Raw genomic sequence first — 18235 nt, forward strand, 5'->3', positions numbered from 1 at the left:
TGTGTAATTGTAATGTGATATTGTACCCCCTAGCTCGATTGTCCATTGTATATAATCTATATATTGTGTTCCCTCATGTACTTTCTGTATTGATTTGTTGTTAATAAAAAATAAATAAATAAAGAGAGAGAGAGAGAGAGAGAGAGAGAGAGAGAGAGAGAGAGAGAGAGGTATTTCCGTTAAATAAAATCAGACGTTAGCCGCGACGTTATATCCGTTTCCGGGCAAACTAAAATAATTTTGTTTTATTAAATTACAAACTCGCCCGTTTTCCTTCATGTTAAATGTTATATCACCGACACTCTTGTTATGGACAGAATACAATTATTCGCATTCAGAAGAAAATGCTGGGTTGTTCGAGGGGGGCGGATAGATACCTCGCTCGTACGCTTCAGCTCGACCGACTAGCTAATCTCTACAATATCTGAAAAACCTAGCCAGCTAGCTACACGAGAACTTGTTTCTTCGAGAAATCCACACAATGTGGAATCGATGCACGTGTATAAACGTAGTTTTTTTTAAATCGGACATTAAGGGGGGCGGACACGATCTATTTAGCTTAAGCAAGCTCATATTTGATTTAATATAATAAACGAAACTGATTTATATAAGAAAATATAAAACAAGTTATTTTTCTATCTCAGCATCATTTAAAGACAGACTGTTTTCACTATCGAAGAACTCGTTTTGAGGTGAGTTAACGTTCCATGAATTATATCCTTGCTCTCTTAACGTTAGCTACCTGCACGTTTGTGTTGGGAAATAGTTTCTAGCTACTGTTATATAGCGACAGCTTGTATCTAGCTACGGAAAGATAATATACAATGCATTTCCATATACATTGCGTCTTTGTTAGATGACTTAGCTAGATAGCTAACACATTTAGAATGTGCATGCTAGCGTAGTAACGCTGCTTTTGTTTTCTTTTTAAATCAATATGGAGGAGAGTGGCGTGTATACTAGAAGTGGAGAGCTCGTCCGAGTCGCTGCTGGTCCATGACCATGTCTCTAATGCTGGCTAATAGCTAGTTAACGTTAAATAGTTAAATAAACACAGGCAGCAAGCTAGACTGCTAACTGAGAGTTTTCAAACCATCTTTGGCTAACTGATCATTATTTGCATTTGCAAATGACCAAATAATTTTTTAACGATCTTTGACTTTGGTATCACCTCCTATTGTAAGCGGTAGCTAGCAAGCCCTCCGATTGTTTACAGATTGAAGAATGTGTGTTAATGCACCATCTCCTGCATGATTGCCACCGCAATTAAAATTGGAACTGCCAGTGGCCAACCTATCCATAGTCTTTGACTTCTATTGAGCGCTGTGCTCATTGGATGTTTGACATTTGCGCACTGGTCTCTTGCTGCACATCCCTTTTAATTATCTACCCCCAAAAATAACAAAATACTGTGACATTAGGCATAGTAAACCTGTAATAACCAAGTTCTTACATTATTTTTTACTCACCTATGCAAAGGGCCCCTGATAGAGAACTGGAAACAAGACTGTAACTACCAATTGGAAATTGGGGAGAAAGGGGTAAAACGTACAAAGAAATGTATATATAGACATGTAGCCACTGATGATTCGCCTTCTCTCCAATGCTATTTTGTTTCCTGTCTACCTTTTATTGATTCCTGATCCTCATTGCCCTATTCTTGACTTTGACCAGGAACAACTGTTGGTCCCACGGTCTACCTGATGAGTATGAGTCAGATTACAGAACCTTCTAATGATGATGCTCCCACTCTTACTGAAGGTCTTATAACATTTTTCATATTTCATATATACAATGTCACTGTTTTGTCTGTGTGGGGTAAGGGATCACATGTTTTTGCAAAACTCAAGCTGCTATTTCTACTTACAAATATACTTCTGCAGCAATGGGTAAACATAGACGTTTATCATTTATGTGTGGCACTCAGTGTTGTGAGTTTCCCCATCTACCTCTCAATTGTTTAACTGATTTACAGTATATCAATTCAGAAGGTGAGGCTATTTGTCTCACAAGATGCCATAGAACAGTGCTCTCCAACCCTGTTCCTGGAGAGCTACCATCCTGTGGGTTTTCAATATAACCCCAGTTGTAAGTAACCTGATTCAGTTTATCAACAAGCTAATTATAAGTATTAGGTGTTTGAAGTATTAGGTGTTTGATTGAGGTTGGAGTGAAAACCTACAAGATGTTAGCTCTCTGGGAACAGGGTTGGAGAGCCTTTGCCATAGAACTTAGCATTTGTAGGCTTTAAAGGGACAATCTGCAGTTGCTACATCCATTTTTGACAAAGATGAGCAAAAAAACTGTATAAAATAAATAATAAACACTGAGCTGTTGTATCCTCAAAAAAAATGTGAATTATTTTATACAAATACAATTGCTTAGAGGTTTTGTTAAACATGTAATAGAAAATACATTTAAAAAAAGAATGAGGTCAACATTTTTAGCACCCCTGTTTTCAATACCCTAGCACCCTCCTCTTTGTGAGGATAACGACACTGAGCTCCATTACGAATCTTCCCAGATCCTTGATATTCTTTGTCTGCCTTATGGACTTAGATGACAAAGTTTGACAATTTGTCCATGAGATTTGTCCACTTGCCTGTTCAAGTGAGCACAACAAGGTGAGTCCAAAAATGAGATGTACGCTGCTGCATAAATAATATACCAGAGAGGTGTGTATACTGTAGCTAAGAAAGTAATACTAAGTGTATATTGTGTAGTAAGCTTTTAGTAGCTCATGTGGCTCACTCTAATAATTTGGTCTATTTTCCTCTCTTATTTTCGCTTACTGTAATCATTGAATATTGTAAGAGCTGTCATTGTCTGCTTATATGCCCCCTTTATTTATCCTATGGTTCTGTCCTAGCTCGCTTATTAATGTCTTAATCGAATTTACGGATTGCCTCTTATCTGCTTGTCGTCCCCTTATGCTATAGTTTGTACATCTCAATTGTCAGTAGAAACCACATTTGTTTAAGCAAGCTAGGCATATAAGCTATGTTTTTTTTAAAGGCAGTAAATGAGGCTGAATGAACTGTTTCGCTGCCAGACAAGTCTCTGCCGATAGCCAGGTGTAGCAGCGGTAAGGTGTTGAGGCTGCTGTTGAGACAGCTTCATGTGGGCCCTAACAGTTGGTGGGCGGTTTGTCACCTTTATAGTGCAATTAATGTATTGTTTAGTGATGTGTAGTGGCTTTACTGGCATGCTTCCCCAACATTTTGTTTGTGTTTGCCCCTCCAAGATTCACATGCCAAAATCGCCACTGGCCAGGAGTCTGAAGCTTGGCCGCAAGTGGATCTTGCAGCAAGACAATAGCCCCAAGCACACATCAAATTCTACAAAGAAATGGTTAATTGACCACAAAATCAACATTTTGCAATCGCCACCTGTCTCTGGATATGAATCCCATTGAAAACGTATTGTTTAAATGATCAGAGGGCCGCCCATAAGCGCAGATGAAGGATAGCAATATTCTGTATAGAGGAATGGTCTAAGATCCTTCCCAATGTGTTCTTCAATCTCGTCAAACATTTTAGAAAAGGGATTGGTGCCGTTATCCTTGCAAGGGGAGGGTGCTGGAAAACCTGACTCCTATCTTTTAGACTTTTTTTTATGACTTGTTAAACAAAATCTTTCCCTTTTTTTTCATACAATATTGCTCAGGATTGTTTTGCTTATCTTTATCAAGGGTGCCAATAATTTCAGTCATGACTGAATACACATTAATTCTTGAAGAATATAACTTATGAATGCCTCATTAACTTAGTTAAGCTGTCGGACCCCATCAGAACCCAAAATATGCTTGTTTTTCTCCAATGTTTGTAAACATAGTAAATGTATAGCCTCAAAACTATCATTTTTATATATTGGGTGGTCAGTCTTTGCAACCATAGCGCTGTCTATAAATTTAAGATTGGTTACATTTCTCCAGGCCCCTTCCCTTAGCTTTTTACCAAAACAGAGGCCGGAAGGCACTTTATTGTTTCAACCGGGGTTAGCCCCCTTAATGAACAGTTCAGTATAAGTGCCACCATCAACAGAGTGGGCGTTTTCTGGAGCCGTGATTTGCTGCTCCTGCACCCACAGCCACCATTAACCCTGCGCCCACAGCCATCATTCCCCCTGCACCCACAGCCCCCACCCAGTCTGAGGTGACGATGACGACAGCGGCTGAGAAGATACAGGAGAAGGCGGCTGAGGATGTGGTGGCCGTGGAGGAAGAGGAAGACGAATATGTGGTGGAGAAAGTTTTGAATCGAAGGGTGGTGAAGGGGAGAGTGGAGTACCTTCTTAAGTGGAAAGGCTTTTCGGAGTGAGTCTACACAATACAGATGTGATATATATATTTTTTATCCCTATGTGGAATGCTTGTATTGACCAAACAAAACCCCTCTCACTCCAATGCCATTTTCTGGCTTAATTAACACTGCTTTTGTTTCTTCAGTGATGACAACACATGGGAGCCAGAGGATAATTTGGACTGTCCCGACCTGATTGCACTGTTTCTGCAGAAACAGAAATCCGCTCATGAGTCTGTAGGCAAGAGGAAGTCTGCAGAGCCTAATGTGGAAGGAGAGGAAAGTCGACCCAAGAAGAAAAAAGACGACGTAAGTCCTAAAGACAGAAGCGTGTACACAGATGGAATAATTTAGTCTTTTTCACATTGAGTGACACTCGCCCTGTGTTTTAGCCAGAGAAACTAAGGGGCTTCACTCGAGGTTTGGATCCAGAGAGGATTATTGGCGCCACTGACTCCACTGGAGAACTCATGTTCCTCATGAAATGGTTTGTATAGCCCTTACTGCCCTATTCATTTGAATTTTTTTTTACCTTTATGCTACTAGACCTAATCATGCAGCAGTCGCAAGTCAATGTACCTGTCAATTCACATAACCCTGTGTTATTTATCATGCCTATGCATCAATAAAAAAAAGTGGATCCATTGCCTTCAATCTCTTCATTCTGTGCATCCTAACCTATTTCATAGCGCCACTACAATCCACTTAAGTACTCATCCAACTCGTGGTTCTCTCTACACGGCCTGTTCTTGTAGGAAAAACTCGGATGAAGCAGACCTGGTACCAGCTAAGGAAGCAAACGTGAAGTGTCCACAGGTGGTCATATCCTTCTATGAAGAGAGGCTCACGTGGCACTCTTACCCCACAGAGGAGGAGGAGAAGAAGGACGACAAGAACTAGCCGTTTTGGAGAGAGGTATCAAGCTGGTTCTGAAGACTGTAGAGGTAGTGTCAAGGGCTTATGGGGCTCTAGGCAAAGGGTCTGAGACAAGCACGACAGCACATGGACTCCCTTTTTGGTTTAATATCACCCATCAGGTTAAAATCTCTGGATATGATAAAAGTCAATACAGGCTATGGGTTCTCTTGAGAAATCACAACCCTGGAAAAAATGTATAATGCAGTGTTAAATGTTAAGATTCACTCTAGTGACCATTTGGATACTACAATATCATTTTCACAGGGCAGTTGACTAAGAGGTCTAGGCCTTGTACATTACTGTGTAGGCTGGTGGAAATGTTATCATTCATTGTCTTGTAAACAAGTCAACGGTGCCATTTAGTTTTATGTAAATGTTTAATCTTTGCTCATTTTGTGACCGTTTTAGTGTATTGAGGTAACACATTTTTGAAAACCATGTTTTTATTAAAACTTTGCTCATTTGTCCATCTTATTCTAACATTTCATAAACAGGACTTGCTTGTCTGTTTTTGGAGAATAAACAACTTGTTACAATTGTCATCGGTCTCATAGAGAGCCTAAGCTCCACATTTGTGTAAATAGTTGGATACATTAAGGCCTTATGTATTTATCTTCACAAAACCTAATGATCAGATATTCTATTCCCCCCCAAATGGACACATTTCCACTCATTATTAAATCATGCAAATGATGCAGTCACAGATGAAAATAAACACTTTATTAATCAATAAAATAACAATCCCAGATTGCCAGGAAATATTTAAAAGTAACCCAAAGAAAATACATAACCAAAGCAGGGGCTGTGCAAAATGCAGACAAACTACAGAAAAGAATGACAAAAGGAGAAAATATTTACTGAACAAACAAGACCATTAACAAAAGCAGCACTAAGAAGTAATAACTTAAATGGGCTTTGCATTGTGTTGCAATGCAGGTGAACGTTTGCACGTCTTAAATATCAAATGTTTTCTGAAGTGCGACAACAAACAACTTCATTTAAATTGAGACAGCAACTTTTTCCCCCCTGCGAAAGTATTAGTACTGCATGAAAAAGTATTTTTTACTTTGGCTCCCCTCACAGGGTAATGATGACAAGAACTATGAAAGTTATGTGGATGAAGAACATAGGACACTCATCAGTGCAGCGACTTAGTTCTTTCCCATCCTTCACTGTAGATCTGGGGTTCACAAATGTACTCATTCTCTTTAAACAGCTATTCCTGCTGCATTAATAAATGGCCTAGTCTTTTTTTGATTCGGGGTACATGCTAAAACACAATTTGACCCCAAAAAACACATACGCTCAGGCAATAGCACTTCTAATGTTCTGATAACAGTCCAATAACCTGTTGTTCTCAAAACCCTCAAATTTAGAAATGTGCTTGTGAAACAAAGGCATTCGAAAACAAGGCTCTCACTTCACATATTATCCTTGTCAGTTCACTCAGTTCGATTCAATTGGTTTACAATTCTAAATGACACGTATGACCGTAGACTATTAAAGCCGACAACTAGGTTATTCATCAACTGTCTTGTCCATTGCTTCAGGTAACTATCAAATAGAATGACAACTCTTTCAAAGGCTACCACTGCAATTACTCGACAGCCGAACGGCTCATCTGTCACCTTACAAGAAACAAACCAACCTAATATTAATGATAGTAAAGATGGGTGCATTTGATTTGTAATAAAACGGGACACTTCCACAGGGTTGCAGTTCATACAATACTTCCTGCAAAGACGGCTATCAAAATCAATATTCCCTGGCCTGTAAAATTCCTGCAATGTGGTTACAGGCACAACCAACAGTGTGTGATGCAATACGGACAGGGAGTAGACCCAGCATGATGAAGCTAGACTTATAACCTAGCTTATTCTGGACAGTATGAGGATGTGTGGAAAACGAAAAGACTACCAGCAGAGCTCATCCTTAAACCTGCGGCAGACGGATAGCCAGAGACACGGCACGATGCATACAGCCAAGCCTTAGGAGGACAAATTACAGAGCTATATAGATATACAGAAGCTGATACATTTGTAACGCAGCGTGTGCCTTCTTCCTCAGCGTTCCATCTCCTATACTTGTCATGCTCCACCATCGTGGCAAGCCCAAGACTACTCTCCCAGCCTCTTTTGTGTTCCAGTGTCCTAGTTCTACAGCAAAGGGACTCAAAGTCAATGGCCAGTCAAAACCGGTGGTATTTGTAATAAACACATTTTGAATGAGTGCAGTGTCAGACTAGCTAGACTTTTGCTTAGAGTACAAGTGAAGTGCACAACACATTTGGTTAGTATCGGCGGTATTGTTAAGATAATGGTATCCTGGATGATGGACTTGCTTTACCCCACTGGTATCTTAACCTTTGACTGGTATCTTAACCTTTGACATCTCCAGGCCCTGTCTTAGCTTTCCTCTACATGTGCAACTTCTACTTACTCCAGAAACAGTCACTCCACCAATCACTCCAAGGCCCAAGCAAGAAAATCGGTTTAACAATCCGTTCAAAGCTGACTAACAATGGACCGGAATTTACACCCAGTTTCACGTTGACTTAATGTTAGTTTTTCCTTTAACTCTGACTTCACTTGATACGACTCCCTTCACTTCATAACATGAAGTAATAACATGGCCTGGTGCCAAAGATCCAGAGAAATCTTTCAACCCCTTCTTTTCCTTGTTTGTTCCTTTTTTTCCACCCAAACAATGAAAATTCAGTACTCAAATTAAGAACTTCTGCTTCAAAGTCGTTTCCCAGAGAAAACACAGGAACCACAAAAGAAAAGGAAAAAACCTAATGCAGGAAAAGTAGTCAACAATGCAGTTTCTCCTCACAAGAATCTTCTCAAAGGAAAAAAGACCTCTCTTGCATCTGCAGAAATCTTTCTTAGTGATTTTAGCTAAATGAAAGAAAAGGCAACAGCTTCCTCACTTCTTTTTGTCCTTTTGTTTCTTTTCGGGCTTACGGGTTTGCTGATCTGTCATGGTGCGGGGCATGATCAGAACGCTGCCGTCGGCGCTGTACTGGAGCGAGTACTCGCTGGGGGGGTAGGGTTGGCCCTCCTCATCCCGAAGCTGGGTGAACACCTCCTGGTAGAGGCTTTGCACTTTCTGCTTCATCTGGCGGATGGAGCGAATAAACTCCATCTTCTCCTTCAGCAGCCGCGCCTTGTCACGGCGCAGGTCGTGCACCCCTTGCTCCAGGTTGATGATGGTATCCAGCTTGCGCTTGCGGCAGTTCTGGGCCGCCATCTTGTTCTTGCCACGTCTACGAATGTCGCGGACGAGGGCCAGTTGGGCCTCGCTCAGGTGGTGCTTGGACAGAAGCTCGTTGAACTCCTCCACAGGCAGATTTATGATCTTCTCGTTCGAGAAGGGGATCTTCATGGCCCGAGCCCGTCGCTCATCGCGACTCGACTGTTTGTCCAGGAAATCCTGTTGTGGCTTAAGCTTTGACTGCTTCTCACGGCCCATTTTCTTGCCAGTGGGAATCGGTAGCTCTAGGTGTTCATCGAACGATGAAGACAGTGGTAAATTGTAGGTGTGATTGTGGTTGATGTTGTCGAGCTGAGGGAGCCCATGGAACTGGGAGGGGTCCTGGTAGCTCATGCGGCAGAGCTTGTTGAACTCGGGCTGGTAGCCCCCCACAGCACCTTCTTCTGGTTCCACGGCAGCTGACTCCGAGTCAGTGCTGTATCCCACAGCCCCTTCCTCTGAGAAGGTGGCAGAGGTGGAGGAGGAGGAAGCGGCGGAGGAGCAGGAGGTCTCAGAGCTGCTCGGTGAGACCGGGCTGTGACTGGAGTCTAGGGAGAGGCCTGAGTCCGAGTCGAGTTCATCCTCCAGCTGAGAGGCCTGGGCCTGGTTGAAGCCCTCCTCCATTGCCAGGTCCAGCAGACTGATCTCATCCAGCATAGACTCCTCCAGCATAGTGCTGAAGGGATCAGGCAACACTGGAGTGCAAGTGATGTTGTTGGTGCTGTTCAGAGGCGGTGGGAGAAAGAGTCCAGTCAGGTTGGTGGCTCCGAATGTAGAGTTGACGTTGGAGGAGTTGCTGGAGGACATTCTAAGCAAGGGGGTCCGTGGGGTACTAGTGGCATCCATCTCTGGATTGAAAAGTGTTGGAAAGTCCTGGCTGCAGCTAGGGAGGGAGGCCTGGTGAAGGCTGACATCTTGGTGAATAAGGGTGGAGGAACGAGTAAGTCCAAAGCTTCCAACTGAGCCGGACTCACTTGTGCTGCCACTGGTATTGGTACTGTTGGAAGTAGTGCTGAGGAAGGAGTTATCTGAGGTGTTATTAACCTCCATTTCCTTCAAAAGAGAAAAAAATTGTAAGAAAAATGTAGTTTTTTTTTACTGGAGAAACAGTTGTGATTAAAGCACACGTACAAACCTGTAGTTCCATGATAGCCATGATGTCTTGCCACTGCTGCTCCAGGTCCAACTGGGGTAACGGGGGAGTCAGTGGTAGGCCCAGAGATGTGGATGGAGCTTCTTCATTGGCCACCGCAAGCTCAGCTGTGACTACAGGGGCTGGAAACTGATAAGAAGTTTACCTTTAAAAGTCTCACAATTATTTTGGGATTTCCATAGACTATAATGTTAATCTAGCATTTGTAATATCATAAAACAGCATGCAAATGTCTTTACCTCAGGAGATTCTTCTCCGAAAGGGAAGGTGGCCTCCAGCAGCCTTAGGCATTCCTGCAGGGACAGTGAGGTCTGAGAGCCAAGGCCTAGGATCTGGGGGAGGAGCAGACAGCACAGAGGTCACTCCCTTTACTATCAACTACAGTGGACACACAAGATCATGAACACAATCTGTTCCCTTAGCTACCTGCTCTGGTATGCTCTCCCCGGTCTCTCCATCCACAGGCTGAGCCTCTTGAAGGTTCACTCCATTCCTCCATCTCTCCTGTGCCTCTGCTCTTTCCTCCTCTTCTGGGCTGGGCTTTTCCGCCTCACTCTCCTTCTGGCGACTGCTATAGTTGAACACTTCCCGTCCCGCGCCAAGGTCGATGTCCTGTCGCCACAGGATGTCAATCAAATCAATGTCCTGAAAAATCCATGATGTGAAAAATATGTTAGGACTACAAAGAAAAGAGCCCCCTTGATTGAGTTGCACAACATCTTGTCTTACACAACTTAATTCAAAATAAAAAGCACAAGGAGAGAACTACAGTGCCTTGAGAAAGTATTCACACCCCTTGACTTTTTCAACATATATATATATATTTTTTAATAGCCTGAATTTAAATGTATTATATTTAGATGAGTCACTGGCCTATACACAATAGCCAATAATGTCAAAGTGGAATAATGTTTTTTAGAAATGTTTACAAATTAATTAAAAGCTGAAGTCTTGAGTCAATAAGTATTCAACCCTTTTGTTATGGCAAGCCTAAATAAGTTCAGGAGTAAACATTTGCTTAACAAGTCACATAATAAGTTGCATGGACTCACCGTGTGAAATAAGTGTTTAACATGATTTTTGAATGACTACCTCATCTCTGTACCCCACACATACAATTATCTGTAAGGTCCCTCAGTCGAGCAGTGAATTTCAAACACCGATTCAACCAGAAAGACCAGGGAGGTTTTCCAATGCCTCGCAAAGAAGGGCACCTATTGGTAGATGGGTAAAAATAAAAAAAAGCAGACATTGAATATCCCTTTGAGCATGGTGAAGTTATTAAATTACACTTTGGAGGGTGTATAAATATACCCAGTCACTACAAAAGATAACAGGCTTCCTTCCCAACTCAGTTGCCAGAGAGGAAGGAAACCGCTCAGGGATTTCACCGTGAGGCCAATGGTGACTTTAAAACAGTTAGAGTTTAATGGCTGTGACAGGAGAAAACTGAGGATGGATCAACAACTTTGTAGTTACGCAACAATACATTAATCCTGTTTGCAATAAGGATCTAATGTAAAACTGCAAAAAAAGTGGCAAAGAAATTAACTTGATTACAAAGCGTTGTGTTTGGGGCAAATCCAACAACACTGAGTACCGCTCTTCATATTTTAAAGCATGGTGGTGGCTGCATCACGTTATGGGTATGCTTGTCATCGGCAAGGAATGGGAGTTTTTGGGGATAAAAAGAAACAGAATAGCACAGGCAAAATCCTAGAGGAAAACCTGGTTTAGTCTTCTTTCCAACAGACAAATTAATCTTTCAGAAGGACAATAAAACACAAGGCCAAATACACACTGGAGTTGCTTACCAAGATGATATTGAATGTTCCCGAGTGGCCTAGTTAGAGTTGTGATTCAAATCGGCTTGAAAATCTATGGCAGGCCTCCCGGGTGGCGCAGTGGTTAAGGGCGCTGTACTGCAGCGCCAGCTGTGCCACCAGAGACTCTGGGTTCGCGCCCATGCTCTGTTGTAACCGGCCGCGACCGGGAGGTCTGTGGGGCGACGCACAATTGGCCTAGCGTCGTCCGGGTTAGGGAGGGTTTGGGCGGTAGGGATATCATTGTCTCATCGCGCACCAGCGACTCCTGTGGCGGGCCGGGCGCAGTGCACACTAACCAAGGTTGCCAGGTGCACAGTGTTTCCTCCGACACATTGGTGCGGCTGGCTTCCGGGTTGGATGCGCGCTGTGTTAAGAAGCAGTGCGGCTTGGTTGGGTTGTGTATCGGAGGACGCATGACTTTCAACCTTCATCTCTCCTGAGCCCGTACGGGAGTTGTAGCGATGAGACAAGATAGTAGCTACTAACAATTGGATACCACGAAATTGGGGAGAAAAAGGGGTAAAATTGTATTTAAAAAAAATCTATGGCAAGACTTGAAAATGGCTGTCTAGCCAACAACAAACTTGATAGAGCTTGAAGAATTATTAAAAGAATAATGTGCAAATATTGTACAATCCAGGTGTCCAAAGCTCTTAGAGACTTACCCAGAAAGACTCACAGCTGTAATTGCTGCCATATTGACGCATGGGTGTGAATACTTTTGTAAATTAGATAATTCATAATTTCATTTTAAATAATATAAAAAAAACATTTTCACTTTTTCATAATGGTGTAGATGGGCGAGAAGAAAAAAAAATATATAATCCATTTTTAATTTAGGCTGTATATAACACATGGAATAAGTCAAGGGGTATGAATACTTTGATGGTACTGTACTTGACTGTGGTGCAATAATCAAGGATGCCTATACCTGTGATACTGTAGGTTTTATATTTCAATATTTTCACCCTCAAGTAACTGTCCTGTCAAAATCTCACTTTTAAAAGCTCATATTCAGTTAGCGCATACACAAATAATGTTGTTGACTCATCCTGTACTCTTGTGGCCAAAGCATAAATTGGAGGGGGAAAAAAAAAACACAACCCACATAAAATGTGTGTCTCAAACAGACATGCTAGTTCCTCATAGAGGATGAGTTGACCAATCAGCAGTCCACTGGCATGAATATTTTTTCATGACCGGTATAGGCCTAGGCAACATCCTGTTGTTGGGGTATGCATGCCCACACCATTCCAACACAGAAAATCAGCTTTTTTAACAAACTTTCCTTCCTAAAGATAAGCATTTCAATCATATTATAATTAATTATAAGTCATATTTCATAGAAAATCATGGAACTTCAGATCATGTAAGCATGATGGGCAACTGATTGGGGTGGGGGCCATAAAAAAATCATGAGGGGCCGAAGTGGCTCGCAGGTCTGCATACCCACATCCATACATACCCACACATGCATGGATTCAGAGCTAGCCCTAGTCTTTGAGGCTTTAAGTAAAATTTTGAGTGAATGGCAGTGACTGACATACGTGGAAAAACTGCTGATGGACAACCAAATTTCAAAATTGCACTTTATGTATTCTACTATTCTAACTCAACCTATTAAGTTGAGACCCCAACTGAGTTACTAATATATACAGTGGGGCAAAAAAAGTATTTAGTCAGCCACCAATTTCCAAGTTCTCCCACTTAAAAAGATGAGAGAGGCCTGTAATTTTCATCATAGGTACACTTCAACTATGACAGACAAAATGAGATTTTTTTTCTCCAGAAAATCACATTGTAGGATTTTTAATGAATTTATTTGCAAATTATGGTGGAAAATAAGTATTTGGTCACCTACAAACAAGCAGGATTTCTGGCTCTCACAGACCTGTAACTTCTTCTTTTAGAGGCTCCTCTGTCCTCCACTCGTTACCTGCATTAATGGCACCTGTTTGATCTTGTTATCAGTATAAAAGACACCTGTCCACAACCTCAAACAGTCACACTCCATACTCCACTATGGCCAAGACCAAAGAGCTGTCAAAGGACACCAGAAACAAAATTGTAGACCTGCACCAGGCTGAGAAGACTGAATCTGCAATGGGTAAGCAGCTTGGTTTGAAGAAATCAACTGTGGGAGCAATTATTAGGAAATGGAAGACATACAAGACCACTGATAATCTCCCACGATCTGGGGCTCCACGCAAGATCTCACCCCGTGGGGTCAAAATGATCACAAGAACGGTGAGCAAAAATCCCAGAACCACACAGGGGAACCTAGTGAATGACCTGCAGAGAGCTGGGACCAAAGTAACAAAGCCTACCATCAGTAACACACTACGCCGCCAGGGACTCAAATCCTGCAGTGCCAGACGTGTCCCCCTGCTTAAGCCAGTACATGTCCAGGCCCGTCTGAAGTTTGCTAGAGAGCATTTGGATGATCCAGAAGAAGATCGGGAGAATGTCATATGGTCAGATGAAACTAAAATAGAACTTTTCGTGTTTGGAGGACAAAGAATGCTGAGTTGCATCCAAAGAACACCATACCTACTGTGAAGCATGGGGGTGGAAACATCATGCTTTGGGGCTGTTTTTCTGCAAAGGGACCAGGACGACTGATCCATGTGAAGGAAAGAATGAATGGGGCCATGTATCGTGAGATTTTGAATGAAAACCTCCTTCCATCAGCAAGGGCATTGAAGATGAAACATGGCTGGGTCTTTCAGCATGACAATGATCCCAAACACACCGCCCAGGCAACGAAGGAGTGGCTTCGTAAGAAGCATTTCAAGGTCCTGGAGTGGCCTAGCCAGTCTCCAGATCTCAACCCCATAGAAAATCTTTGGAGGGAGTTGAAAGTCCGTGTTGCCCAGCAACGGCCCCAAAACATCGCTGCTCTAGAGGAGATCTGCATGGAGGAATGGGCCAAAATACCAGCAACATAGTGTGAAAACATTGTGAAGACTTACAGAAAACATTTGACCTCTGTCATTGCCAACAAAGGGTATATAACAAAGTATTGAGATAAACTTTTGTTATTGACCAAATACTTATTTTCCACCATAATTTGCAAATAAATTCATAAAAAATCCTACAATGTGATTTTCTGGATTTTTGTTTTTTCATTGTCTGTCATAGTTGAAGTGTGATGAAAATTACAGGCCTCTCATCTTTTTAAGTGAGAGAACTTGCACAATTGGTGGCTGACTAAATACTTTTTTGCCCCACTGTGTGTGTGTGTGTATATATATATATATATATATATATATATATATACACACACACACACGGGGGCTGCCAGTTGCCCATCCCTGATGTAAGCCCACTAATGCAACCGTAGCCACTTAATTACCATAAAAGCATGTGATTCATTTGGAGACTTAGTTAATTCTACTTTAACAATGGCTTAGTGTCACCCAAAACCACTGCCTCCAATTGGTGGTCCTGTGACTATTAGGGGCAAGGATGATTCTTATGCAAGGACATTACAATAATGCAAAAAACACATTACACAATAATGGCAGAAATAATTATATTTCATTAAAATGGTGATTTATCAAGGTTCACACATAAAGGCGTCTCTGATAGACAGCTAAATACAGTCATCTGAGAAGTAGGCCTATTTCCTCCTAGTAACATACATCCCTGTACAATACAATAGAAGTGCCATGCCCCAGCTTGCCTTGATCTCACCTCTACTCAGGCTTTCCTACCTCTTTGGTGAGGTCATCATTGCCATCCCTGTTGCGCTGCTCCTGGCTGTCCTCAGGGGCCACGGCTCCCAGGTTGCTGTCCTCTCCACTTGGGTTGTAGGTGGACTCAGGCGCTCCGCCACCACCCCTCATGGTCGGGGTTTCGGAGGTGTTCACGTCCTCCAGGCCGGCTCCATTGTCCAGGGTGATGCTGGGGCTGGACTGGCTGGCGGCGGACACCACAGTCTCAGGGTCACGGTGCACTAGCCACGTGCTCAGCTCTGGACTGGGCACTGACAGGCGATCCAGCTGGCGCACCTGGTTCAGCAGCCGGCGGGTGGTAAAGAACTGGTCAAGGTCCACACTCTTGGGATGGATGCCATACCCGTCCAGCGTGTTGCGGAGGTTGTGGAACTGCGTCTGGGTGTAGGCCGAGCTAGGACCTAGGATGATCTCCCGCAGTGGGGGCAGCTGATTGCTCAGGTAGGTGTCCAGGTCCACCCGCACCCCAATGAGACTCAGGAGGATGGTGAACTGAATCAGGCCCTCTGTGAAGTACTTTTTCAGGTAAAGCATTGCTTTACAAAGGAACAAAAAGTGAAGTAAAAAAGTAAAAAATGAACAGGGGACAAACTAGCGTTGCGCAATAGTTAATACTGAGATAAAGACTGGGATAAACAATAAAAGTATGACAATTGCAGATATGACAGAAGAGGGACTTTCTCTTTTTGCAGTATTTTGCAGAGTTAGCTTAAAATGTGAATAGAGAGGGTTTCTGTAGTCTTGTATGTGCGCCCAATATCAGTCAAAGGGTAAACCGTGTTCTAGGTCAGGCTTTGGTCTTCCCCATCAGTAAGTCCTTCCATACCTGCACAGACGGACAGACAGACAGAGAGAGATCAAGGCCAAATGAAACCTTGATGCCTTTAAAAAAAACGTATGACAGGATACAGAAATGTGAATTTGTTGAGTAAACAAGCTTAGATTAAATGTTAGGTTAAATGTACTCCAACCTAAGCTGTGTACTACAGTATGATTTCACAGTAAAAATATATATAAAAACATGACATTACATAATGTCAAAAGAATATATTACATGACATAACAGAAGCTGAATGCATCAAACATTGTTCGGACAGGATGAAATGTGAGTATGGCCTCAGATGTTGAAACAAACAGGCTTTTCCTCAAACGTGTACAATGGGCAGTCAGCCACAAACGATTTAAGATGACCAAATTCAATGATAACCAACATGAATAGCCAAATCAAACTAAACTTTAAACTCACAACCATAAACCTAGCATATGCACTACCAGTGAATGCAAAAACAAACTCATATTCCACATATTTCTATGGGAGGGAACAATAGACACACACTCCTTAAAAGCAAACCATCATGTCACCACTTCCTAAAGCAGTAGTGTTCAAACATCTCCCTGGGGACCCCCAGCTGTTCCATGTATTTGATATAGTCCAAAGAAAGAACACTTGATTCCAATTGTCAACGAATCACAAAGTCCTTGCGAGCTAGTACAGGGCTACAATCAAATTGTTAACTGGGGGTCCCTGAGGAGAGGTTTGAAAACCACTCTCTCTAGAGAACACACTACATCAACCCCAATTCAAGAAGACCAATTTGACATGCCAACCTGACAATGTACAACTGAAATGCATCACCTAGTCCAGTGCATAACAGGAATAGATGTGAAGGTGAAAGAGGGAGGGTCTCGGGTTCTCCTCCAGTAGCTACGCTTCATGACTCCCATCCCTAGCAGTCTCCCTCTCATCCATTTTCTTTTCAAGATCTGCAGCTCACCGGTGTGTCACTCACACATACACAATTACATTAAAATAATAGCAATAAAAACGATGCATCAGTATATCTGTCAATGTTTAAAAGTAGGCAGCCTAACAACATCGTAGCCAGCATCCACCGGTATTTCTCGTCCAGAGGGAAGTGTTGATAGCGCTCATTTCCGATATCAAGCAACCGCCCTAGCAACAAGTGGCGCAGGGATGACTGGCAGGCTGGTGAACCATTCACAACCCAAGGATTCGATCATAACGTGTGATTCTCAGAAACGTTAACCAATGGGGAAAAGATGGGGGCGGGATGTTGAGGTGACAGCAACGGGGAGGAGAAATTGCTAAAATGTAACGTTAGCTCACTAACTGTTACTATGTATTTTAAAACAATGTGTTGCATTGCCAATCTCAACTAAACGTACACACAAGAAGCAGATAATGCATCCGCCTACTTCACGTCGCTTGTCCAAAACATTCAAGCGCAATTAGCTACAAGCTAACGTTATGCTGCTAGCCAACGTTGGCTATCTACCAAAGCTAGTCGGCTAACGTTAGCTATCTAGCTAAAAACCTATTTTATACTTACGCGTGGAGATTTTATACATCTGCCTGTATGCCCACAAGTCGGCCACCTTCTATAACCATTGTCTGATTTCAGAAGAGTTATCTCATATGTTTTATTCGCATTACACAATGTCATTATCCACCCTCTCCCCCCATTGAATGGCCCACCATGACTTGACAATATTTCCATAGGCTAGCTAACAGCGGCGCATCTGACACCAAAACACGCTTCCCACAGAGCATGCGTAGGCGCATGTTTACATCACCGCAGTGAAAATCCCCGAATTGAATCGACTGGCTTCAAAAATTAATTATTCAGTTAGTCAAAAAAAAAAAACTACTTAATGTCATATTAAGATTGAGAAATTATGGAAATTGAATACAACAATCAGACCTTTCCATAAAATTAGTTGATTTCTGTGGGCTACACGCTTCCAAATCATTTGAGAATTATGATGAGCTGCCTATGAATTATCGAATAAATCACACAGAAAGTGAAAAACTGGTTTCACCATTATGCCTAGGCTATTATGCCTGTGTAACAACATGTTTTGTGAAACATTTTATTTCATGTTTGTTTCTTAAAATTGTATTTTCCTTTCCACTATTTTCTAACCATCCTCTTATTTTAAAGGTCCAATGCAACCGTTTTTATCTCAATATTTAATAATTTCTGGATAACAAGTACCTTGCTGTGATAATGTTTTACAATTTTA

General features: G+C 42.2%; 2 protein-coding genes across 4 annotated transcripts; one reads left to right on the forward strand and one right to left on the reverse strand.

Annotated features, from left to right (window-relative positions):
- Positions 1-410: 410 nt before the first annotated feature.
- Positions 411-5761, forward strand: LOC139376407 (chromobox protein homolog 1-like). 2 transcript variants are annotated; one of them, XM_071118972.1, is made up of 6 exons: positions 411-692; positions 1675-1761; positions 4090-4315; positions 4448-4610; positions 4694-4788; positions 5057-5761. In XM_071118972.1, exons 2-6 carry the CDS (start codon positions 1704-1706, stop codon positions 5199-5201), a joined length of 687 nt encoding a protein of 228 aa, XP_070975073.1. In that variant the 5' UTR covers positions 411-692; positions 1675-1703; the 3' UTR covers positions 5202-5761. The 2 variants fall into 2 exon arrangements, with proteins under 2 accessions (XP_070975073.1, XP_070975074.1); XM_071118973.1 differs by having other exon boundaries at positions 486-692; positions 4114-4315.
- LOC139376406 (endoplasmic reticulum membrane sensor NFE2L1-like) lies at positions 5651-17746 on the reverse strand. Of its 2 annotated transcripts, none has more exons than XM_071118971.1 (6): positions 16827-17746; positions 15170-16016; positions 10054-10272; positions 9867-9959; positions 9610-9756; positions 5651-9527 (listed from the first exon to the last, which is right to left on the reverse strand). In XM_071118971.1, exons 2-6 carry the CDS (start codon positions 15722-15724, stop codon positions 8148-8150), a joined length of 2394 nt encoding a protein of 797 aa, XP_070975072.1. In that variant the 5' UTR covers positions 15725-16016; positions 16827-17746; the 3' UTR covers positions 5651-8147. The 2 variants fall into 2 exon arrangements, with proteins under 2 accessions (XP_070975072.1, XP_070975071.1); XM_071118970.1 differs by having other exon boundaries at positions 17542-17739.
- Positions 17747-18235: the final 489 nt, after the last annotated feature.

The sequence above is a fragment of the Oncorhynchus clarkii genome, chromosome 20 (assembly GCF_045791955.1).
Source record: "Oncorhynchus clarkii lewisi isolate Uvic-CL-2024 chromosome 20, UVic_Ocla_1.0, whole genome shotgun sequence".
NCBI classification, from domain to species: domain Eukaryota; kingdom Metazoa; phylum Chordata; class Actinopteri; order Salmoniformes; family Salmonidae; genus Oncorhynchus; species Oncorhynchus clarkii.

Bases quoted from the DNA above. Each gene is read 5' to 3' on its own strand.
- LOC139376407 (XM_071118972.1), top strand. From the start codon at position 1,704: ATGAGTATGAGTCAGATTACAGAACCTTCTAATGATGATGCTCCCACT. The intron at 1,762-4,089 runs GTCTTATAACAT...CTGCACCCACAG, and splicing joins TGCTCCCACTCTTACTGAAG to CCACCATTAACCCTGCGCCC. The intron at 4,789-5,056 runs GTTTGTATAGCC...CTGTTCTTGTAG, and splicing joins CTCATGTTCCTCATGAAATG to GAAAAACTCGGATGAAGCAG.
- LOC139376406 (XM_071118971.1), bottom strand. From the start codon at position 15,724: ATGCTTTACCTGAAAAAGTACTTCACAGAGGGCCTGATTCAGTTCACC. The intron at 9,757-9,866 runs GTAAAGACATTT...ACTTCTTATCAG, and splicing joins TCGGAGAAGAATCTCCTGAG to TTTCCAGCCCCTGTAGTCAC. The intron at 9,528-9,609 runs GTTTGTACGTGT...TCTCTTTTGAAG, and splicing joins TGGCTATCATGGAACTACAG to GAAATGGAGGTTAATAACAC.